Here is a 26,280-nt window from a genome sequence, read left to right on the forward strand (position 1 = left end):
ATCTTAAACACCTCAATCAGATCCTCCCTTACTCTTCTTTTTTCAATAGAAAACAATTTAGAGATTTCAACCTCTCTTCGTATGACAACCCCTCCATCCAAGTCACCACCCTAGTAACCCTTCACTGAATCTGTGATGTTGATAACATGACCTGTAATAATGGCATCAAGTTAGGCTAGGCAGCTAGCAATATTCTTGTTCAAGATTAATTTTTGTCTAGTAAATACAGTTTCTATTCAATAAGTAAGGTATTTTACTTATGTACATTGTTTGGAAACAATACATATAGCAATAATATTCAACAGATAAGGATATGAGTCACTAGAATACTTTGCCATTGCCTGATGTACTCTCTAAACATAACTAGGCTTACCTAATGTCTTGTGATAGAAGAACATTTCCATAGCTTTTAACGAAATATAATTTAATGCATAAACATTTTAAGAAATGAAAAGAATGTGTAAAGAAGTTATAAAAAATTCCAAGATTTGTGGTTTGTTCCTTAGTCTTTCAATTCAATTATGTTGTACTTCTCTGCCAAGGGCTACATTTAATCACTTCCCATAAAACCATAAAGTTATAATTTTCCTATGCTGAAAATGTATTTCCCACAGATAAAGCTACTATTCTCATTCAGTGCTACCCTCCATATGCAAAAATGTTTTCACATACCACAAGCTTTAAACTCCCACGTACCCCACGATCAATGTGGTTCAGCTGCATCTCACATGTAAATCATCATGTGACAACCCACCAATAGGAGTGCAACACAGCTTCCTGACACATGTGGCTCCCTCTATTTGATTCTACTGAACTATCAGTTCGAGTTTTAGCAGAAAATGGAAGCATCAGTTTTCAGTGGAAGGAAAGGTAGGAAGTGTGAAAGGAGGTAAGTACTTGTTAGAAATTAATTTTCAGTATAGGAAAATTAAAACTTCTTATATGGTACATTACCTATGCTCACAGAATCCCACATTGAATAGGTGGAGAAACAGATGTGAGAGGAAGAAAGAAGCATCCTTCGAAAGTGTCCGAAGAACACCTAAAAAGGGGAAATCCTCGCAGTAGAGGATCCTACATGCGAGACCACACCACTTCTGTACCAGGTATACTCTTACGCCGAGTGTGTAAAGAAGTGTTGAAAACATGGGCAGAAAATGTGGGGAAGCACATCTATAAGGGAAATAACAATGTTTGGATAAGAATTCGAACCACAAGATATCAGAAGCTCAATCCCTTTGAAGATATTAATGTGGGGGACAGTAAAAAGGAAGTGCCTTAAGGTGTTGAGTGACTAGGGTGCAACAGACCATACACAGCAAATCATCTGCATCCAAAACCCAGAAACTGGGAACCGACATCCACGTAGGGGTAGGAAAAAGGATCATACCAGTGGCAAGTCAACTGCAATCGAAAACTTAGCCATCTGGTAGGGGTAGTGTTATCACCTCAAATTCAGCAGACCAGAAGGAGATATATACTCACAGATCTGTGAACAGGGCACATGATAGCAAAGTGATAAAATGTTTGACCAATCTGAGAACTGAACATCCAGAGTGTTGGAAAAAGAAAGATGTCTTGTATTGTGAAATATCCTACTCAAAACCAATCAGACAGAGACAGAAACCACCCTCAGCACAGTAACATCACTGGTGTATGAAAATCTTTGAGGGACAGTGCAAGAGGAAGAACTGTAGTAACCTTCATGTTAATCTACCATGACACACAACACAGTAGCAGTGAACATGAGTCTAATTGAGTGAGGGAACAGAGACACCTGTAATACATATGAAAAGGCTTATGTTGACTGGTCCAGTTCTAAATCCAAAACCCAGCCACTGGGAACCAACATCCATGTGAGGGTAGGATGAGGGGTTTTAATCAAAGGGGTGAACTGCAATTTTGATGGCTCACTCCAAAGCTACAATATCCCCTTGGATACACTCGTTCAGAAATGAAGTGTCATATTGGAGGACATCTCGTCATCTACACCAGCAGAATACCACCACCCTAGTCACTGACTGGATTCAGTGTTGTTTGCATCAAACATATCGATCATATTTTGGAGAATGCCTCCATGGTCCACCAACCCAAGAGCTGGGAACCAGAAAGTGGTAAGGACTCCCATACTCCACTTGAAGAGAAAGGGAGGGGAAGACAGTTGAGATTCCAGAGGAATGCCAACACTGGAAACAGTGCAACTAGTGACCACAAAATCCCTATTTCAAAAAGCAGACCACTCCTGAATTATTCACTTTAAAAAAATGGCAGGGATGGGCAGCTATCCTTTTCTGTTTTACTCATAAAATCCATGAGTTAGTATGGTCTAGAATGGGCATATTAATGAAGCAAAGATATTGTGAGGAAGAACCTACGAGAAATATTGTGGAACACCCTATCTCAACAGTGTGCATTTAGTGGCTATTGAAATTATAATCCTTAAGTCATCATGGCAGATTTGACTAGTTTAAGTAGACCTGGACAGGCACCACTCACCACAGAGCAAAATCCATAAAGAAAAAGAAGGACTTGCCCCTAGAAAAAAAAAGAAAGTATATATATATATATATATAAGTATATGTATATATATTCACACAAAAAGATATCTTACTCAGTCACAGTCACATTTAAGTGTGGAGAATGGCAACAGGAGCAAGATGATAACTTAATGAGGAAGAAACAGCTATATGATGCAGATACTGAGAGATGAATGAATGCAGTGTGATCCACATGCTCGATTGATGACGGAGATGAGATGCCAACAAAAGTTAGGTGCCTAATCTGGTAAGAAGACACTAAGAAAATATTCTACTTACGTTGATAAACATCCATAGAGGAAGGGCATGACAATCTGGATCTCCTCACCAAGGACTGGGTAAAAACCAGGAATTAAGATGAAAGGTAGGAAGGGCTGGAAGGGATGCTGGTGACAGAGGTTGGCATAGAAAAGATAGAGTATGAGAAAAAGGTAATGGTGGGGCAGATTGGAGTTGGAGCAGCAGTAGAAACCATGGTTGTATCAGGTAAGGAGCAATCAGAAGGACTTGGAGTGGTATAGATGATCAAAATTACCCTGGGAAATAAATGGATGGGAGGATACACATAAAGGTATTTGTTGGTCCAGTCCTGGGTGAATGCATCGACAATCAATGCAAGTGAATGAGGAACCAGAGACCAAGACAGAGGTAACTTGGTATTGAGGGAGGTGGCAAATGCATCCAGGTGAGAAGTACCTCATCGAAAGCATAGCCATTGGAAAACATGAGGATCAAGAAACCACTCCATCAAATAAATGTTTGGTCAGGAAAGATGATCCACGACAAGGTTGAATGCACCTGGAATATGACATGCAAAGAGATGAATACAGAGCATTTGGGCCCAAAATGGTTCGACTGCAAAGGGAATGAGAATAGGTGATGTCTTGGTGATTAATAGAAGCTACCACTGTAGAATTGATGGAATAGATCATGACCAGATGGTTCCTGGTAAAATGAAGAAAATGAACCCAACCATGATTTACAGCTAGAAGCTCCAGGATGTTGATATGGTAAGACCTCTTGGCCAGAGACAACTGACCTGACACTTCCTACTGATTGATCCATGCCCCCCAGTGATGGAGGGAAGTGTTTATGAAGATATGCAAATCCAGACAAGGGGGAGGAAGTGGTACACATGCTGACGTGTGGGTTTTGTCCAACCACCAATGTAGATTGTCAACAAGGAAAAGAGGAGGAGAAATAGGAGCATCCTAGGGATCCTGTGCAAGTTTCCATTTTTTATGCAGAGTCCACTGAAGAGACCTCATATGCACTCGACCCAAGGGGATAAGGATTTCTATAGAAAACCACATCCCTAAAAGTGATAGTATCTCGTGAGCAGTAATAGAGAGAGCAATATGGGCATAAAGAACTAAAAGCTCCATCGAATGGAGTCAAAGAGAAGATAGTTGGGTCTGGCTATGATGAGTGTTGAAAAAGACATCCAAGTGGACAAGATATTGGGTAGGTATAAGGAACCCACACGAGCTGCCTCCAAAAGAAGCAGATGAGCGTGATGGGTGGATTCCTGTTTTGAACAGGCTAACAGAAGCCAGTCATCCATGTAATGGTGTAAGTGCAACCTCTGAGCATAAATATGTTAGGCAAAAGCCTTGACCACTTGACAAAACACATATGGGTTTGAAGCAAGCCCAAAGGGTAGGGCACAACATTGCTACACTACCCCTTGATGAACAAACCAAAGATAGTGCCTCGACTGATGAGATATAGGAATATGCAAATAAGCAATCGAGATGTCTATCTTGGTCATGCATAGATCTGGTGAAAAGCCCATCTGAGGGTGAGAAAAGACTTCATGGTAAACGAGGCAGAACCAAAAATTGATTTGAGGTGGGACAGATTGATCACAGGCTGCCAGTCCCAGGTTTTTGTGGATACCACAAACAGCCTGGAATAAAAACCTGGAGAAGGAAGAGGTACATGTTCGATGGCTTTCTGGGAGAGAAGATTCTGTATCACCTCTGACAGACATTGACTGGTGGTAGCATCCCGAGGCAACAGAAAGGTTATGGGTACCCGATATAATAGAGGAGGGGAAAGGAAATGGATAATAAGTTCCTCGTATAATATCCAAATAACCCAAAAATCATTGGAAAAATCGCGCCATGGGGGAACAACATCAGTGAAGGGAACCCCCACAGGGTTCTGTTGGCTATGTATCTGTCTTTGTTGAATAATACAATGAGTGGAGGAACCCCTAGAGGTAGGAACTGGTAAAGGCTAGTAAGGATCAGGACAAGAAATAGTATGAGGGGATTGTCTAGGCTCAGAATGAAACAAACAATCAACCAAAGATGAATGGGTTGTTTACTGTCTCACAGATTGCACATGGGATTTTAAAGTTTCTGGAATATCTCCAAAAACAGATATTGGAGAAATGGGGCCCTACATAAACCCTGAAGATAATTAGATGGTAAACAAACTTGGGACAATACAGTGTTTCTCCCCAGAAGATCCCTACAATAGAGAAACCACGTGTGTAAGAAAAGGGCTGAAGGAAACAAATGTGCTAAAGTGGAGGTAATCAGTGGGAAGATATCCTTTGAAAACCCTCAGAATCTCGGTAAAGTGCCTTGGAAAGGAGGTGTATGGTTGACAAGTACCATAGGAAAGTCAGCAGGTGTCGTGACATTCTGCGTTGAATATAACATGAAGAGAAAGATCCCCTGAAGGAAGTAACAGGTAAAGGATGGGAAGGATTAGGATAGGAAAAAGGAACAGGGGATCGTCGAGGCTCAAAGTGAGACAAACATCAACCAATAAGGAGAGAATCGATTGTTGTGTCACTGATTCCAAAGTTGCCAGAAAATTGCCAAATACTGACCTATGGAGAAAAGGGGCTAAGCATAAGTCCCTAAGATAAGTAGGTGGGAAACAAACTTGGAAAATAAGGCGTTTCCCCCCAAAATAACAACAGAGGAACCACGTGTGCAAAGAAAGAGCCAAAGTCTGCAAACGTGCCAACATGGATGTAATTAGGGCAAATATATCTCACAAAAACCCTTAGGATCTTGTTAGATCACATCAGAGAGGAGATGGATGGTGGACAAGTACTGTAGGATAGACATGAAGGAAAGATGAAGGTGAGAAAATTGGGCATGGGTTAAACGAACAGGATAATCCAGGTTCACCCCCGAAATGGGTAAAATTGATCCTAGATACTGAGAATCGAGAAAGTGAAATTCAGCCTGATGGTGGGTAAAAACAAACTGATCCAAAGCCCTCACACGTCTGAGGTACAAAATGCTATGCATGAACCCTAATATCTGTTGAGGGGGAAACACAAAATACTGAGAAGAGGGAATATAATTAATAAGGAAGGAAGAGGGTTATAAGAAATTGTGGAAATTCATAAAACAGAACACACCTGAAAATTCATGTCCTAAAAAGCTGTATTAGGCCTAGCTGATTCCGCGGTAGGGGCATAGGAAAATACAGCAAAATCAGGTGAAGAAAAAAGGCTGTCAACTTCCTTGTCATCCCAAACAGGAGGAAAATGGGAAAAACCAGGAGAAGAAGGTTGACTCATATAACAATCCATCTCTTGTCGATTGAGAGCCAATAATTCCATAGTCAAGTTCCCCCCACCTGCAAACTGTGTAAGCGTGCTGAAAGATGGTATTACCTCTAAAGTGGTAACTTGGACTTCGGAATTCATCATTAAAGTTGAATAACTAAATGAAAAGCTAGAACAAAGGTAAGTTTTCCTTATGTTTGCGAACATTTGAAAAACGAGAATAACAATTGCATTTCAGAATAAATTACAAAACAGTTCAATCAACACTGAAAAAAATCCTAAAAAACTGCATAAAGTTAAAAAAAACACGACTGAAAAGACACAGTTGAAGCATGTTGATCGTTGGGTATGTGGGAGCTCAAGGCTTGTGGTATGCAAAAATGTTTTGCATATAGAGGGCAGCACTAACGAGAATAGCTATATCTGTGAGTGGAGGTAATGTACCATATCAGAATTACTTCTTACAACACTTTATTTACCCTACTTCAATGTAAAGAGTTTGTCTTCTCCAATTTCCAATGGTATTTAGCTCTTTTCAATGCTGAGTTTCATTAGTAGTTCTTTACATCACATGCAAAGAGGTCAACCTTACATTTCTACACAGCTCCAAATCAGTTATGGATTTTTAAGAAAATTTTATTAGATGAAAAATAATTTTCAAGGTTTTCATTCTCTTTCTCTGGTTTTATTAGTAGAATCTCTTTCTCACCCTTTTATGAAAAAAAATTTTTTTAGATACTTTAAAAATTGCTCATTTGTTTGTATAGGGTTAATCTAGACAATATCAATACCTTGTTAAAAATTTAATTTCTGTGAATAAATAACTTTTAATAGCTGACTAATAATTGATTTAGCTCAAACATGTTACTTGAAACTCCAAAGCCCTACAGCTAATTCATTAGTCTTAAACCATAGAGAAAAATTTAGAAATTATAACCATGTTTTCATTTAAAGATAATTCTTTAGTAATTTTTCTATAAAAAGATTTTTTCAATTGTTAAGCATTTTGAAACAGCCTACCTGTGTATCAAGATTTTGCTCATACAGAACTTGTCTTTTTTCCCAAGTATCCATCAGCTGATTCAAGTTACTCTTCAGCTGCTCAATATGATCTCTGACATCATCAGCCATGAAGTGTCCTGCAATGATGATAGCCTCACCTTTTTCCTGGAAACGAGAGCAAGGTTCCATTCTTGCATCTATTTCAACTTTGTGTTCTTTGTGCCGTGTAAGCAGAGCTTCAGCTCCAGGCACATCTTTAGCCAACTCATCTGCTGTTATCAGAGCCATCATCTCATTTATCCATGACCTTTGGTACAAGTGACAGAGTAAATTCTTACAAATTTGTCACAAGTCAGTGGAAGGTAAATGTCATTCAATATATTTCATTTATTGCTTTAGCACAAAACTTCATTATAGTTTCTTTCAAAATATAGTTTGAAAATTAATTCTATAGCATAAAACAGTTCTTTAAAATTTTCCTCTAAATAGGATGCTAATAAAATATTGACAATAAAACAACAACAAAAAATGTTTTTTTTTTATTCTATAATTGATATATAAGCTTTATTTGTTGCTCATAAAAATCTTTACAGCTGTCTTACTTAATCTAGTTAAGTTCTGAACTTTAATGGAGAGTTAGATTTTTCATTTTTTTACTTTATTTGTATGCCATTATGATAAAAAGCTTACTTACTTTAAAATGGTTATCATCACTTACATCAACATCCTATATTCATCATAGTAGGCCTGTAGTTTCTCAGCTTGTTGGAGCCTATCTTTCCTCTGGGCAGATTTTTCAAGGAGTTGATTCCAAGCATCTGCTACTTCTTCATGTTTGGCACTGATGTGCTCCCTTGCATCAGGATATATACTGGCAAGACGCTGAGCTTCTTTCACTAAAGACTGAACTTGTTCTTTGACAGCTGCTAGATCTCTCTGTGTAAGCAACATATTTACCATCAATGATACAGTGTCATAAAATACAATTAACATTTCTTAATTATTGTAATCAAATTTTGTTATTCTAAGTACTGATTTTTTGACTGATTAAAATGACTAAACACATTTATAGACAATGTGTAAACTATGCTATTTCCCCTAGTCACCACTCTGACAAAGAATATTCTAGAAAGTGAAAAAAATGGAATATTTTCTTGGCGAGTTTTATAAGTTCTCTCAATTTGGACATAAATACAATTTCTCTTCATTTTAGATCACCTACAATTCAACAGAGTTACTACTTTCCTGAAAGCTCACCTGCTTGGCTGTAACAATGTTGCACTCATTTCATTCATCAATATTTCATCACAGTTTACATTCTACATGAAGAATGTTATTGGAAACATGTTTTGAATGTTGTGTAATAAGTACAATGGTATCCTTGTAAGTTGGTAGCTTAGAATTAAAAATAAAATATGGTTTCACAAAATCCTAGCATTTTCAATAACTGGACTTCTCTTCATTAAGAGGAAAAGCAGAATCATATTTCTGCCCTTGCTCCTGATGAAGAAAGGCCCACAACTGAAAGCACTAAGTATTAATTGGGTTTTACTGGATGTGAATTACCAACCTTTGTGACCTAGGAGATCAAACCAAATGTTTAAGAATTTATGAATATAGATGACCTGTGATATTTTCTTAGATGTTATGATGGACAAGATAAAAGTTTATTCAAGTTAAAGAAAACACTTGGAAAGTGAAAGAAATGTATTCTTTAAACACTTCAAGGAAAAGACAAAACATATCATTCAAGAAATGTTACATAGTACAACTCACCTGAAAACCTTCGTGGCGACGCAGTAGTGCTAGAACACTTTCCAAATCATGACCAAATTCATCAGTTGATAGTGTTGTATCCTTCTCATTGATCCAGCTGATAGTTTCATCAGCACTACGATCAAATGTGTGGACTTCCTTAGCTCCAACTAAGGCCTAGTGAGAGAAAAAAAGAGAATGAGAAGTTACATCCAATATACAAAAAATGTCTTCACAATATACACTTTAAATTCTAAATTAAGTAAATTTAACCAAAAACAATTTATTAGTCTGCCTGATTAAAATACATTGCATATAAAAATGTGGGAAACAAATTTTGAGTTCTACAAAATATCAAACTGCATGAAAAGTTAAAAATAACCCTTGAATTGACTTCTCACTGAGCAAATGCAACAAAACATTGAGCAAACAGATATGATATTAATATAAAAAAAATAAGTTACCATATTCACTGACTTCATGGCAGCAGGGGATTCATAAAATTAGGAAAATTACAAATAATTTACCACATTCAGTCCATTAATGCATTAGATGTTTAGTAACCACGATATCTTGTATTCAGAAATCACTATTTCAAATTTGATTATAGAATATATTCTAAGATCAGATAAAAAACACAGCTTCTGGCACAAAAATAGCCCCTGACTGTGCCAACGCTTATATTTATGAACCTCTTAAGATAGCCATGTGCTTCATCATCTAATTAAATATATGCATAAATGGATTAACACAATATCCACTGTGTGTTTGTATTTACAAATCTAATTAAACTACAGCCAGGGTAATAGGCTTGGACAAATCAGCACAGCTTCAGGCATAAAATAATTCCCTGGTTATGCTAATCTACATGTTTTTATGATTTAGAAATATCCTTTATAATATATTTTGGAAGCAACACTTTTTTTCAAGTATAGATTTATCATTTATGTATTCATGAAATAAAGGCTTGGTCAAGGTGATGTAGTTCATTTCATGATTCAGCTAAATAAATACTTTACTAAAATATACAAGAGTTCTTTCTGTCAATGTTTTTAGATCTGACAATCACTTTTAGTAATGGCTATATTTATATTATACTTATTTTGGTAAAAAGTTATAATTTCCCTATACTCCTCTCACAAGATTAGCTATTCTAGTTCAGTGCTGCCCTCTATATGTGAAATATTTCTTTACACATGCCACAAGCCTTGCACTCCCCCCTTGTTGGAATTACTGTTTCTCATCCAAATCATCATGCATCATCTCTTAACCAGTGTGACTCCCTCTACACTCCTCTGCTGAATCTTCACTTCGAAGTTTCACAGAAGGTGTGAGCACCAGAGAAGTGGGGAGGACAGATGAGAAGAGTGAGGGGAGGTAGGTACTTATTGGAAATACATTTTCAGTATAGGAAAATTATAACTTCCGATATGGTACATACCTCCTATCACAAGATTAGCTAGAATCCCATATTGAGAAGGAGGAGGGACTAGTGCGAGGAAATGAAAGAAGAACCTCTGAAAGCATACGAAGGATACCCCTGACAATGAGAGATCTAGATTCAGAGAGGGGAACTACACCACATCTGAGCCAGGTATACTCTTTACCATTTGTAAATTGTGTAATGCACAATGGTGGAAATTGTGAGGTGCAGAGTGGCTAGGGCATGGTGGACCATACTTGGTAAGTCAATTACATCCAAAACCTCCTTGTGGGGTATGAACAACCATGTGAGGGTAGGATGAGGATCATACCGTTTTCACCTCAAATCAAAGAATTGGGGATTAAGATCCATACCGATTTCTGGGTATGGCACGAGGATCATCACTGATCTACCAATCTGGGAAATGACATCTGGTATCAAAAGGGTGTCTATTACATGGAATCAACTCCCCCAACCGTGGAACAAGCCAGCTTAATCCAAAGGCAATAACATCTCCATAAGAAGAGAATGAGGGATAGTCAAGGATAGCACTGGAACAATCCCATATACTACTGCTGTGACTAAAGACACAGAAGGAGCAATTGGGGGAGGAAGATAAGAGACCCGAACTTGTGTGAAGACTTATATTGATTTGTTCTCTCTAATCCAAAACCTCTATGCTGGGAACTGTCTTTCACGAGAAGGTAGGATGAGGTCTCCCAATCAAAGAGGGTGAACTGAAATTGTGACGGCTCAACTCCAGTGTTTATGTAAAGTGTATCATGAGGCCACGTCATCCAGTAAGATGGCAGCTCAACTCTCCTGGTTGTGTAAATATTATCAGGAAGCCATGTCAACCAGAAGGTGACAGTTTAACTACAGTGGTTGTGTAAGTGTTAGCAGGAGGTCACATCATCTATGAAGGTGAGGGCTCAACTCTAGTGATTGTGGTGTCAGGAGGCCACATCATCCAGTAAGAAGACTGCTAAGCTCCAGGTTTGTAGAGTAAATGTGATCAGGAGGCCACATCAACCAGCAAAGTGAAGGCTCAACTCTTCTGGAGACCACATCACATCTACACCAACAGAACACCACTGCCCTACTCTCAACTGAATGGTTCTAACCTTTTTCTTGTGGAATGCATTCAGGAGGGTGCCTCCATAGTCAACCACCTTGGAATTGGAAGTGATAAGGAGACAGTGCAATGGGTGACCACGAAACTGTATTTTAAAAAGCAGACCATACTGAGTTATTCACTCCAGGCATGGCAGGGCTGGGCAGCAATCCCCTTATGCTTTACCCATGTAGTCCATGGGTGGTACGGTCTGGAATGGGCAAGTTATGAAGCAAATTATCACAAGGTAATTAATTGTTAAGCAATCTTGTGGAACACCCCATCTCAACAGTGAGCATGTGAAGTCATGGACAAGAGAGCATGAGTCGTCAACATGGCTGACAGCATGGATTTAGAGTTAAAACGTGCCTGATCAGGCATCACTCGCCACAGAGTGGGATCCATGTAATAAAAAGGGATCAAAGGCCCCTGATAATAAGAAAACTTATTAGTTAAAGTCACACCAAAGTCTGGAGAATGGCCACAGGTGGTAGAAGAAACCCTGATGCAGAAGAAAGTGCAATATGATGAATATAATGGGAGATGAACATACTGGGAGTGGTCCACATGCTGGATTATAGAATCTCCTTCATCGGACGATGAAGATGAGAAACAAGGAAAAAGGTGAGACGTCAGATCTGATGGGAGGAAACATGGAACAAGGTATGAGAGGAATAAGTTAGGGAAGAGTAGGCTAAATGAGCCAAAAGACAGGCCCAATTCATAAGGGTAGAAGGTGAAAGATCACAAAGTTAGGATTGCCAGGGTATAAAAAGCTGGTTGTGTGGGCCCCAAAAAGTAGCAGTACATGCTGTATAACAACAAAGGGCCCTGACCAGACACAAAAGCCTATTCAGATATGGTCTAAGATAAAGGTGGGATATAGAAGGAAGGAAAATAGGAGAAAAGAATGAACAACCCTCCCGAGCAGCCAAGGTTTTAGGAAAAAAGGAATGGTTGGGATAAAGGAAAAGTATGGTAACAAATGATATGTGAGATGTCAATGACAAACAAATCATACTGTTGATGTCCACAGGCTAAGAGAAGATGGAAATATGTTTTAAGGGACAGATAGAATAAGGAGCATGAGGAAAGTGTTTCAAATGGAAGTAAAGGACCACATTAATGTCCCAATCCTGAAGGGCAGAGCACCTTGGAAGACCTCCAAATCTGGAAGGAAAGCATGAGCTAGGTAAGAACAGGGGAAGTGAAAACCCTATGGTATCTGGAAAACGGAAGGTATGGGAAAGGGCAGCTGGATATCTATGAACCAAAGACCCACAGTCAAAAAGCCAGGTGAGAAATTCTGCCACATGAGCCAGAGAAGGCTTGTCGGCAGGAAATTCCCTGTTAGCGGACCAATAGCAGAAGACTTTCCACTTGTACTGGTATACTTCCATGGTATATGACCATAAGGAACTAGCTAACAAGGAGGCGACTCAATGTGTGAAAACGAATTGTCTTGCCAAGGACCAAACAAAAGCCAGACATTAAAATGTAGGATGGGAGATTGAGATGCCAAATGTGGGATCAAGGTTGAGAAAGATTGGAGGGAGAAAGTGTAAGAGGGACAGGTGGTGATAGGAGCAGACATTGTAACCTTGGAAACAAAGGTTGCACTGGCCAATATGGTGCCATCAGGAAGACTCGAAAAGGAGTAGAGTAGACAAGAGAAATCACTCAATGAAGCAATCGGATTGAAGGGTACACATGAAGTTGTGTGACCAATCTTGGTTGAAAACATCGACTGCCAAAACCGGTGGGTGCAGTACAGGTGATCAAAAGAGGGGCAATTTGGTATTGAGGCCCATGGCAAAACATCCAATAGGGGAGAACCCCATCGATGACAAAGGCCCCTGAAAACAAAAGGATTTAATGCCCACTCCATTGGATAAATCCGATCTGGGTGCAAAAGACAATCTGTGACAAGATTGAGAGCACCTGGCACATGTCATGCAATAAGATGAATGTGATGTGCATGGGCTCAGTATAATAGATCCAACATCCAAAAACATAGATCTCTGGACTGGGTGCCCCCTTGGTGGTTGATATGTGCCACCACAGTAGTTGTCTGAATGAACCATCACCAGACAATGACGGGCAAGAAGAAGGAAGTAATGTAATGCCTGAAGTACTGCAAGAATTTTGAGAACATTGATATGAAAGACAGTTTCGTCCACAGACCAACGGCCCAAAGTTTCCTTGTGATTGACCCATGCCCATCATCCTTGAAGGGATGCATCCATGTAAAGATGTAGATCCAGATGCAGGGGAGAAATGGCCTGCCAGCCAAGGTATGGGTTTTGTCCAGCCACCATTGCAGATCGTCCCGCAAGGAAGGAGGAAGGAAACTGATGGTGGAAAGAGAATCCCAAGCAAGGTTCCACTGCAAAGATCTCCTATGGGCACACCCAAGAGGGATCAGTTCAGTCATAGAGAACCATATCCCCAAAAGCGATAGAATCTCGTGAGCAGTGAGTGACTGAGCCGAGAGGACATGGTGAACTAAAAGTTCTATGCAACAAAGACACAAGGGAGAAGGCAGAGCATGACTGATATTGATGTCGAAAAAGACCCCCAAATGGACGAGATACTGAGTGGGTAAATGAATGACTTCTCCAATTTGATAAACCAGCCGACCAGAGGTGCCACAGAAAGGAGTTGGTGAGTATGAGTGGCCAATTGCTGCTCAGAATGAGTCAGTTGCCCATGAAATAATGAAATTGCATCCCCAGAGCATGAAGATGGTGAGCAAAAGCCCAGACTATGCAAAAAAACACATAAGGAGCTTAGGCAAGTCCAAAAAGGAGAGCCAGAAATTGGTAAACCACCCCGAGATGGATGTGCTTTCGGGATGTGGAGGTAAGCATTGGAGACATCCATTTTTGTCATCCACAACCCTGGGGATAATGCCCATCTCAGGGTGAGAAAAGACTCCATAATGAACTTGGGGAGTGCGATGATGTGATTGAGGGAAGCTAAATCGATGATTGGGTGCCAATCCCTGGTTTTCTTGGGGTGAATGAAAAGACAGGAATAAAAACATCTGGAAGGATGGTGGACCAGTTTGATTGCTCACTGCAAAAGCAAACCTCAAACTGCCTCTGACAGACCCTAACAGGTCTTGGGATCTTGAGAAGGAAAGGAAACAGGGAAAGAAGAAACAGTAGGTGTGGAAAGAAACTGGATAACAAATCCTTCTAACAGAACCTGATTTACCCATTGATCATTGATGAAGGGAGGCCAGCGAGGAAGCAGCTCAAACAGTTGAGCTCCCACTCGACCCAAACCTACAGGGTAGTCACTGATACCAGTGGTGATGGGTGTTATGTAATCAAGGAAATCGATGAAAAGAAGTACCCTGATTAGAAGGAATGGGTAAGGGTTGGGTGGATGAAGAACATGAAACAGGAATAGGTGGCGTATGAGGCTCTGACTGAGACAAATGGGCTATAAAGGATGTAAAGGTGGATTGCTGGTGGGCTAATATCACCTGAGGCTTGATAGTTTCTGGGACTGTATCAAAGACATCATGTCTGAGAAAACGTGCATAATATAAGTCCCTGAGATATGTTGAGGGTAAATTAACCTGAGCTAATATTGCATCCCTACCTATAAAGTCCCAACAACAAAGAAACCATGTATGTAACACCAGAGCTGGGGATGAAATGTGGGCTAATGTTGAGGAGAGCAGGTGAAGGGTATCTGAAGAAAACCCCTCAGGATTTCTGTGGAGAGCTTCTGATAGGAGATGTATGGAAGATAAGATTCCATAGTTAGGGTAAGATGAAGGTGAGAATATTGGGCATGGGTAAGACTAACATTAGATTTGGGTGCCACCCCCAAATAGGTAACAATGAACCCAACAACTGACAATCCAAAAACGGATAGTCTACACGATGGTAAGAAAAGCCATACTGATCAGAAGTCCTCAAGGGGCACGCCATGCTGATCCCCTTACTTAATTGTGAGACAAATGTACCCAAATGTCAGGGGAAGGAGGAAATACCAAAATGGTTGAAATGATGACTCATGGTTGAAGGAAAGACGAGGTGAAAAATAGATAAAACATCACAAATCTGAGACACAAAATCTGTGAAGACCGAATTAGGTGTAGGTGATACCTGAGGTTGCAATTGGGAAGGAATGGCAAACTCTCAGTGTTTGAGTTCATACATCTTCTTTTGTGTGCTTATTGCTTCCAGTATGACAAACAATTTTTTTGTTTTTGCACAAAGTGGTTCCTTTTGAGTTTTTTTTTATAGACCAGTTCATTCTTGTCACTATATTTCTGCACTCGACAATTTGTAAACATTTTCTTGAGTTATGAATTCTGATGTTCACACTACCACTTCAGAAGTCACACCAACGACCAGTGTTTTTCTCAGGCCTCAGGTGCGGGTGACATCATAGTGGAGATTGAATGCTACATTGGTCAACCTTTGTCCCCTGATATTGCTCAGGCTCCTCCCCAAACAAGAAGTGTAGGTCTGGTAGAGGAGTGTAGAGGGAGTCACATGCATCACGTGAGCATGTCATGCTATTATTGGTTAATAGATGACACATGATGATCTGCATGAGAGAGACATGTTGGAATATAGTAATTCCAACAAGGGGAGAGTGCAAGGCTTGTGGCATGTGTAAGGAAAAAGTTTGCATAAAGAGGGCAGCACTGAACAAGAATAGCTAATCTTGTGAGAAGAGGTAAGTACTGTATTGAAAATATAGACAAAGGACAGTATCTCAATTTTACTACGTATGATCTTGATCATCACAAACAGAAGCGTAATCAAGCTAGGCCAACAGATTCAGTTCTTTATGTAGCAATATTTGAAGGCTGCCTAAAGTTAATGTGTACTCCAAAAACGTGTGTAACCACATAAGTTCTAAAGCTACTCAAATAACATTCAATCACAAAATGAAGTCAACAAATCCAAAAACATGAGTTTTTCCATGTAACCACGTAAATCTCAGAAGGTCATAAGTTAAAAAAGTTATAAATAAAAGTACTTTAAACATTGTAATAACTAATTTCCAAAACCCTTATATATTTTCCACATTTAGTTGTGTCTGAAGTTTAACTTGTTGCTTTTTGTAAGTTCTTGTAAATCATAAAAAGGACGATTCTGTTTTATAATATTAAACAAAATGTTAAAAGTAATATTACAAAATTATTCAACCATATTAATTTTAAAAATATAACTCTTAAAACAACTAATGAAGTGTCAGCTATTTAATACAATTTATCTTATCTCTTGCTGAAGAAATATAACTGCAGATGGTCACATGAATCAAACAACTTCATAAAGATACTCATCCTAATTAGAATTTATAAACTCAAAATGTTGTTTGGTACTGAAATATCAAAAAACTAACCTAAGTGAATATGGTTACATAAGTTTTCCAACAATTTCAACTATTAAGAGAGATTTGTGCTATTATATAAATCAGAAAGAGAATCATTAAAGGATAAAATATCATTTCTTAAGCCTCTGAGGATTGTGTATAAAACTGAGCTCACCAAAGAGGTCTTGCATTTTCTTAAAAGAAAGGTGAAACAGTGTGGCAGAATCATACAAGTTATAAAAAGTTTAGCAGACAAAACACTTTTTATAATCTTATCGATAACATGGTGATTATTTTGATAAATAAGATCAAGATATTAAAAATAATCTGAAACATAAACTTAAGAGCATACCATTACACAAAATGTACACTTACCTTCATTTTAAGCTTTTTAGATGGTTTGATATAATTTTCGAAATTATAATTTTATTGGTTATTTTATTTTGGATTATTTCTAGGCACAAACTTGATAAATGTCTAGTAGACAGAACTTACAAGTATAATCCATTTGGCATATAATGACATCAGAGTTGCCTGTTGAAAAGGTTTGAGGCTTCTATATAATATAGACATTTAATAAAAATGATAACCAGTAAAAATTATATCACAGAAAGATTTGTTTTGAGGTAATTCACCATACCTCTTGTCTAGCATCACTGCATTCTTGTAACTCCTTCCATAGTTGAGCAACCTGAAAACTTCGAGCTTGAATTTCTTCAACTTGAGGATGATTTTGTTCAATCAAAAGATCTGCCATTTTTTTAACTTTACCAACACGTTCCTCGCTAGAATGAAGACTGATTAGGAATCCTTCAAACTTCTGGATCAAAATCTGAGGAAATAACAAGGTGCTAATAGTTCATTTACATGTTTTCCAATGTGAGATTTTGTAACATATTTTGCAGGTCTCTTCTTTATTTTCTTTAATGTTCTGAGATTTTCATAAGTGTCTACATATCTTTCACACATAGAAAAACCAGTTTGTAATTTTGTAGTATTATAACAGTTAAGCCTGACATCTTTTCATGTTTATTGAAAGAAATATTTACTGCTATAGCAAGTACTGAAACATACCAGCTTTTTTTTAGTTAAAAATAATATATCCTTCTATAATTGTCTTCAGTGAGACTATCATGAGCTGTATTTTTGAACGTTAAATAATTCTGTCCTGAACAACTGTATACCTTCAACAATGCATTTTGAACTTACTTCAATGTGTTCAAGGTCCTTTCCAACATCTTCAGAGCTTGCAATAACCATCTGATCATGAATCCAAGTTTCCACTTCATCAGCTTCTCTCATAAACATAAAGAATCTTCTACTGTCTTGAAGTTTTTGATCTCTCTCCTCTGCAAGCTTTTGTAGTTGCTCGTATTCTTCTTCAACTGACACCTGTTCATAAATAAAAATTATTTATGAACATATCTAATCAGTTATTTGATGAAACCATAATTTTTTATTCACAGTAAATAACACGTTATTAAATAAATACAACACATGACATTAAATACAGTTATCAAGGAAAAATCTATCATTCCAAAAATATATAATTATTTGTATATATTTTTTCTGAACAAGAAAAGTTTATCCACAGACTTAATCATCATATTCCATAATGAAAATACATATTTTGTATAATTCATACTTCACAATACCTACTTGCTTTTTTAAAATATTTTCACTATCAAAATGACCTCTTTCCACAAGCCCCTGTCCTAGCTTTGCCAATTTTGCAATGTTGTTGTTAAAACTTTCAATATCTCGTACTAGTCCATCTAGTTTCTTCATCAAAGCCTACAAGACAAATTGTAGAACTTTAAGAATTTAGCTGTAATGCAAGGCTTTTAAACACTGAAGCTGTGCAAAAAATATATCCAGCACCAACAAACATTATTTGAAAAAGTTGGCACAACTGATGTAAATAAATATGAACCACAAAGTTTCTACACTGAAACAAATTAAGCTTCTAAAACAATCAATATAGTGAGGTTAAACACATAGCACAAATTATATAAACTGACCATCCTCTAACTAATAAAATACAATGTTTATTATCTGCATTAAAATTCTTACCAACTCTAATAACACTGAAAAATTAATAGATTAATGGAGAGCTACAGTAAGTCACAATCTGCATTTGTACATCATATAAATATAAACTTAGAGTTTGAAGATGGCTTGAATTGGTAGTGAAAGAAACCTTTTCACATATGTATGTTTTGCCAAGCTTATGTATGTGATGATGTAAGCTTGTCAAAACATTTTTATACATATTTAAAAGACTTGATGACAAGGAACCCACTTTTTTTAGAAAATAAAGTTTGGAAATGGCTTGAATGGGTAGTGAAAGAAACTTTATTAGAAATTTACATATTGATAAGCTTATGAACCTAATGACATAAGCTTGTCAAAACATTGTATATTTGTAATAAAGTTTTTTTTCACTACCCATTCATCTCCAAACTTTATTTTCTAAAAAGTGTGTTCGTTGTCACCAAATCATATAAATATGTATATGGTTATTGACATATTTTAGAAGAGAATAAAACCAGTAATTTTTAGTATCTTTAATGTTGCAACATACAAATAACTAATTTCTTCAATTTTTAAGACAAATGGCATAAAAATGAGCTAATTTCCAATGCCACTATCATTATCATGTTATCTAAGAGTCCCAAAGCAATTTAATACTCTTGCAATAATTATTCATATTTCAAGTCAAATAGGAATATGAAACTTATAATGTTATGATTTTAAAAACTTTTCTTAAAATCTGAGCATAAAATATTGTCTAAAAGACTTGTGATTATGCATGCTTCCTACTGCTCCCATTTGTTTATCTTTAAGTATTTATATAAACTATATGATGTGGAATATGTCTGTTGGTATGTCAATAATTGATGTGAAGTCGATGTTAACAATCTATGAAAAATCAATGTCAATAATTTGTATGAAATTTGTTTGTTAATAATCCATGCAAAGTTAATGAGAAGAAGCTAGAAATAAGCCTATTTGACCCCTACTTTGAGAATACAATATGGAATTCATCAGCTTATGTACCCTACAGTGCTTACAATAAGAATTCCTCAGAATAATCAGACTGCACTTTCAATCTGTGAAAATGTTTATTATATGGTTCAGAACCAATCCAATAAACATCACAAGTGTTTGAGTATTAGTCATTCTTCTGGAATGTTTTGAATTCAATATATGCATACAAGGATAATACTTGTGTGCTTGGTTATAAAATCTTATTTCCCTTTCAACAAACCTAATCATCAACCAATAAATAATATTTATTCACAAATGCTTAAATTTTAGTTATCCTTATTAACTCATAGAAGAATAAATGAAAATAAATAAAATAAAGGGTGAAGAAATATTAATTTTTGTAGGCTTCAAATATACATTTTAGAAAATTATCAACTTACTATATTAGTTCAAAACCCCTGTAATTTATCTGAGTTTCTAAACAAGCTAAATATGACTTTAAACAGTTTTGAAGAAATTATGACTTTCTCTTTCAAACTATTTACAAATGACTGTCAGATTTATGCACACCGGAAACCGCTCTTTCTCTTAGTAGTAAACACTTAGTTTAAAGAAGTTAGTTGGACTAGCCAAGAAGTTTCAAAAGAATATAGTAGTGGGAGGCGCCACTCTACTAGATTGGCTACATATATTGATATCTCAGCAAATCAAAGAGGTGGAAGGTTCTTATTTTATATTTTAGCTCACCTGTATCTCAAATTCGAGTTTCTAATTCATTAACCACTGTACACTGTATGTTAGGCATAATAAAATATAAACTAAGCATTAAGACAACAGGAGGTGCTATGTGACAAACACAAATCGATATTTAGTATTTTTTCTGTATATTCCCTTTTAAATTAAGAAATTAAAACATATATAGTATTAAAATTTTAATTATAAACTATGTTTTGATATCAATTCCATTCCCATAAGTAATAGAATGTTATTTAATAAAATTTTAAAAATAACTCTCTAAAAGGTCATGACATGCTCTCTTTAACTTGTTCACAGCAAGCAGGTTAGTAGGGATAGAATAGTTAAAAAGAAAGAGATGTGGCTTTATATGTAAACTGTGGGTTACAGCCTGTTCCAGTTTATGATATCAAGGCTAATGGCAATAAGATTAAATCTATCTGGGTTTCTGTTAGTGGTTATAAGAGTAGAAGACTTTTAATTGGAATTTATTACAGACCACCAGATGAAACTAACAAATTCTAATAGGATACCTTACCTCCTCTCAAATATTAGCTTTTCCCAATTTTGTGCTGCCCTCTATATGCACAATGTTTTTTTGCTTACCCCTAGCCTTGAGGCTCCCACCTGAACTTGTGTTTCCACATGCAACTGCTGCACTAACATGCAAATAAGAATGTAACAACACTCCACCAATAAGAGCATAATACACCCTCCTAGCACAGCTCACTTCCTCAACACTGATTGTTCAGTCATCACTTCTTGGTTTGGTACTGTTATGACAGCGGAAGTTGCATGACGCTGTGATCATGAATTTGCCCGGCAACTCTAGTCTGATCGAGCTGCCCTCTTTTTTAATATATAAGCCTGGCGATAAAAACCAGCGGGGCAGATAGATTGAAGAAATAGATAATTGAGTCAAGTGAACAGTAGGCACCATAAGTAAAGTGTGTGTGAATCACTGCGATTTGTAGCGTGTGTTTAAAGTTTAAAGTGACTATGGAAATTCTGTGTAAAAGTTGTATCGAGAAAGAATAAACTGGTTTAATCAAGAAAGGACTTGTATCACTGAAGTTCCTCAGAAAGAATTTCTACCGGAAATTATCAAACAAGCATATACATAACAGTACTCATATTTTTATTTGTTTTGCTTGTGCCAGTGGGTTAATGTTTTCCACTTTACTTTCTGACGTTTTTTGTTGCCTAGTTTGTCTTGATTACTTTTTCTTCCTTTCCACATTATGAACTCACAGGTTCATGTTATTACTTCATTGTCTTATTCACCATAGAAAAACTACAACTATGGTGTCAGGCTCCTCTTGGTCTGTTGAGGAGGTGTCGGCATTGTGTTGGAGTCCTGTGTGCAGCCTTACCTAATAAGTCCCAACAACAAAGCAATCATGTATGGAGAAATAAAGCTGAATAATATAAACATACTAATGAGGAGGACAAGGTATGCTGGCTCCAGCATGAAGGTGGATGTGAGAGAAGTTAATCAGTGTGGACCTGAATATGAGGAGAAGGAGGGAAAACAAAATAATCAGTAGCAGGGCCAGAATGCAGAAGGGAAGAGGAAGAATCATAAGACATAGGAAAAAGGGACAAAAGATAACAAACTTGAGAAACCATATTGAAGAAGGTCGAGGTAGATCAACGGCAGTGGATTGAGAAAATGCAGCAAAAGCAGTTGGAGGAAAAAATTGTCAAAATCGTCGTCTTCATGAATTGAATCCACAAGTAATGGAATATCTATCTCTGGGTCGGATTCCCTACTTTCTCAAGTGCATTTACTGGTCTCTTATCTTTGAGACCTTCATCTGGCTCCTTTCCTTCATTTCTTCTTTAGTTTCCCATCTATCACAAGCCTTTCCTGCACCTGTTACAAGATCCCATCTTCCAGCTTCCTTCGACTCTCCATGTTCTCTCTACCCCATTTCTGCTCAACTCCATCATTACTCTCACCACTGACTTTAGTGCTGTCTGTATCGACAGTGACTATCCATTAAGTTTGGGTACAGTAAGGGCATGGTTGGCTTTGTTTGCAAAACTTTGGAACTCGGTTGCAGCCCATGGTTGTGTCCTTCAGATGTGTCAGAGGGTCTGACTCTTTGTTTTCCTACCCTTCTCTCTTGTCTCCCATTGCTATTTCTTTCCCTCCTCCTCAGAATCTGATGTGTTTCCAGTATCTGTATGAATCAGTTTTGAATCTCTTAATGAGAGATGCTATCAAATAGGTTTTTCTTCCTTCTCCAGTTTTTATTCTCACCAGTTCATTGTCCCAAAGAAAACGGAATTGGCATTTAGTTATGGATCTTTTGAGTCTCTCAATCGATTCATTGATCTCTCTCATTTTACCATGGAGTCCTTTCTCACCTTCAGATGGTCCTTCACTTCAAGTCTTTGGATGACCAAGGTCGATGTCTCTGATACTTACCTTCACACTCCCATTTCCCCTGCTTCCAGGCATTAGCTTTGGTTTGTTCATCGAGGTCAAGTGTTTCAATTCCGTGTTCTCCCTTTTGGTCTACCTTCAGCCCTGTACATGTTTTGTCAGGTATTCAAGGCTTTTGCTGATCACATTCATGGTCAGGGACTGCAGTTTCACCATTATATGGATGACCTTTTTTTTACTCTGCCCCAACAAGTCTCTTTTGACCCTACACTTCTCCTCTTTCAAGAGTCAGCACATCTGGGTTGGTTGGTTGGTCAAACTGAAGAAGTTGCACTTCACTCCAACTCAGTATCTCAGTCATTTGTATGTGTATTTCAATTCACATCTCAGCAGGGCCCAGCTTTTTCTTCATTTGAGGGACATGGAGCAATTAGTTTCCAATGCCAAATCCTTTCCTACTCTTGCTGTGCGGGAAGTTCTCTTTCTCTTTAGGAAACTTGGGCTTTCATGGAATCCCTTTGGGTTGTGCTCATATGTGTCATCTTCAGTGGACTCTGCACAATTAGTGGAACCTCGCTCAGAATCCTTTGTCCTCCACCTTTCACCCTCCTTGCTCCAAAGCCAATACCACAGAAAGTGTTATTGTTCCTACACCTTGTCCACAGTTCCATCTATTTACAGAAGCATCACTGATGGGGTTGTGGGCATATTTGGACTCTAAAGAGATTTCAGGTCAGTACCCCATGATGAACTGTCCCTTCATATCAATCTCTTGGAACTTTTGGCAGTACATCAAGCTTTGGATACTTTTCTTATGGTGGTTCATGGACATCAACTAATGAACCATACTGACAACTCTACCAGGGGGTACCCAGTCTTGCTGTGTTTCCACACTCTCAAGCACCTTTTATGGGCCCATTTTTTACAAGTATGACTTATTCCTTGTCATATTCCAGGTGTCCTGAATCTCACTGCAGATCGTCTCTCAAGATCCAACAACATACTACTTACAGAATGGCCCCTCAATCCTCTGGTGTTCCAATAATTGTACTCTCTTCTGGATGCTTTGCCACCTACTACCACACCAAATTTCCCTTTTTCTGGTCCCCTGTTCCTCATCCAACAGCCCTGGCTGTGGATACATTCAGTCAGGTTTAGTTCAACCTTTTTCTTTATACCTACCCTCTATTCATCTTTTCCCTCATCCAGATCACTTTGTGTCGAGTCCTACTGATTGCTCTATGCTGGCCAGCTGAGCCATGATTTCTTTTATTGTACCTTTTCTGGTCCTCTCCTTCTCTTCCTCTACCTCTGTCATGCTACTTTTGCCTTCAACCATGTGCCTCTCTTTTACATCTGGTGGTATTGGCTCTCCATCTTCACACATTTCTCCTGAGATGTTTCAAACTCTGTTTATGTGTAGCCTTCCTTTTTTCTCATTCTGTTTGTTCTTCCTTCCTCTTTGTCTACCAAAAACAAATGGCATATTCTCTAGTTGGTCTCTGCATCATGCCTTCTCTCCTTTCTGGCCTTCTGTCCCCCAATCTTTCTGGATTTTTTACATGGCTTATCACTTTTGAACCATTGCTGACTACAGGGCAGCACTATCTAATATTTAGGTTTTTGTATTCTTGTCGCATCTTCTCTGCCCCAGTCCTTTCTGTGCTCTTTCATTCTTTTCATCCTCCATGTCCTTCCTGGTTGGAACTTGAACGTGGTTCTCTATGCCCTTACCCTTCCTCCCTTTGAACCTTTAGTCTCCTGTTCATTGTACTATCTTTGCTTAAACTTATTTCTTACATCATTTTTGCCTGTAGCCATAGGAGATCTGATGTAGATGCAATTGATGCTTCCCATATTTTTTCCATTATTCCTATATACTTCTTTATCCTGATCATCCAGATAATGCTTTTCTCCTTGCAACATCTGCATCTTGTAAAGGGGATAGCATATTCACCTTTATTCTCATTCTGATCCTGATTGTCTTTTCTTTCCCATTCGTGTGGTATTCTTTATTCCTTGGAACTTCTCTTCTATCAAAGATCTTTCTCCCATTATTCTCACAGGATTGGATATGGCAGCTAATTTGTCTAACCTATACTTTTTGAAAGTAGATTCATGTCGAATCTTTTGGGTCTCCTCTTACCAAATCCAACACCTTTCTCTCTATCTAGCTGCTCACTTCCATCGTCTATTGGAGGCATGGACTACCCAACATACATTTGTTACACATTATCTTCATCAGTTGGCCATCTCTTCTTCACCAGAATATTGATTTCCTACCATCGTCATTCTACATATGCCTTACCAGCTTTGACTGAATAAGTCCTTTTTCTACTTCTCTTACCTTTACATGGGTCCTGTTCTACACCTCACGCTCCTCCTGAGTGGCATGCAGTACCAGTCAGAGTATACCTGTATTTAAATCTGATACAGCCATTAGGGTCTATAACACTCACTGATGAGATGGGGTGTTCCACAAGACCATTAGAGGTTCCCTCGTGGTATATTATTTGCTAAACAAGGCCCAATCCAGAGGGTATCTAGTCATGGACTATCATGAGTAAAGCAGTATCAAGATAGCTGTCCATCCCTCTAGTCTTAGTTGAATAAACTGGGACTGGCCTGCTTTTCAAAATAGAATTTCATGGTCACCCACTGCACTGTCTTAAAGTGTTGTATTCCTCCTCCAAGCTCCCCTGTGTGCTTCCCCCTGCCTCTTTTAGTAGAATATGGGAGTCCTTGCCAGCCACCATTTCCTAGCCACTGGGGTGGTGGACCATGGAGGCTTCCACTTGAGTGTGGCCAATTCCACTCAGTAGAGTGTAGGGCAGTGGTGTTACTTTGGGTAGTTGATGTGAACCCTCCTACTACCATGGAATGGACAAAGATTCACAAAGCTGGCTGGTTTTGGACAGGTGATGGCCTACCATGTACAGTTAACCCTTCTGGCTGGCTTTCCTCCATCCTACCAGTGCCTGGATGTCAGTTTCAAGGCAGTCTGATGTTTGATAGGCACAGGACCAGCCAACATAAGTCCTCTCTCAAGTGGTTGGTAGGGACCCTCCTCCTACTGCAGACCAGGCAGAAAATACTTGGCATCACCTGGTTTTGGACCCGAGTAGACAAACAATATAGGCTTTCCCCAATCCTACCATTGCACAAATGTTGGGTTCAGTGGCCTGGTGTTGGATGTATACCTGGACACTAGTTATGGCAGCAAAACAGAGGTTACTTTTCCTTTCTGCTTTCTGGTTTTTAGGTGAAGATGGCTGGGGCCCTCATCCTACCACAAACAAATACCCAATGCCACCTGATTTTAGACTCTAGTTGACCCACCATGTACAGACTAATGCTCTCTAGCCACACTAAACTATATGGAACAAATGTATTCCATACTCAGATTCTGGACTGTACTCATCTTCTGCCCAACTTGGGGACACATAT

At 38.2% G+C, this 26,280-nt stretch overlaps 1 protein-coding gene across 1 annotated transcript in view; it reads right to left on the reverse strand.

The window, feature by feature from the left end:
• The window catches only part of LOC106459460 (spectrin beta chain, non-erythrocytic 1-like), a 179,713-nt gene that overhangs the window by 17,816 nt on the left and 135,617 nt on the right, over nucleotides 1-26,280 (reverse strand). Inside the window, exons 62-67 of the mRNA XM_022385955.1 lie at nucleotides 18,375-18,509; nucleotides 17,925-18,107; nucleotides 17,356-17,547; nucleotides 8,854-9,009; nucleotides 7,796-8,013; nucleotides 7,096-7,384 (exon numbers count right to left, since the gene is read on the reverse strand). Of these exons, the coding sequence (XP_022241663.1) occupies nucleotides 7,096-7,384; nucleotides 7,796-8,013; nucleotides 8,854-9,009; nucleotides 17,356-17,547; nucleotides 17,925-18,107; nucleotides 18,375-18,509 (1,173 nt within the window). The remainder of the gene's footprint in view (nucleotides 1-7,095; nucleotides 7,385-7,795; nucleotides 8,014-8,853; nucleotides 9,010-17,355; nucleotides 17,548-17,924; nucleotides 18,108-18,374; nucleotides 18,510-26,280) is intronic.

Source organism: Limulus polyphemus, unplaced genomic scaffold (genome assembly GCF_000517525.1).
Source record: "Limulus polyphemus unplaced genomic scaffold, Limulus_polyphemus-2.1.2 Scaffold612, whole genome shotgun sequence".
NCBI lineage: Eukaryota > Metazoa > Arthropoda > Merostomata > Xiphosura > Limulidae > Limulus > Limulus polyphemus.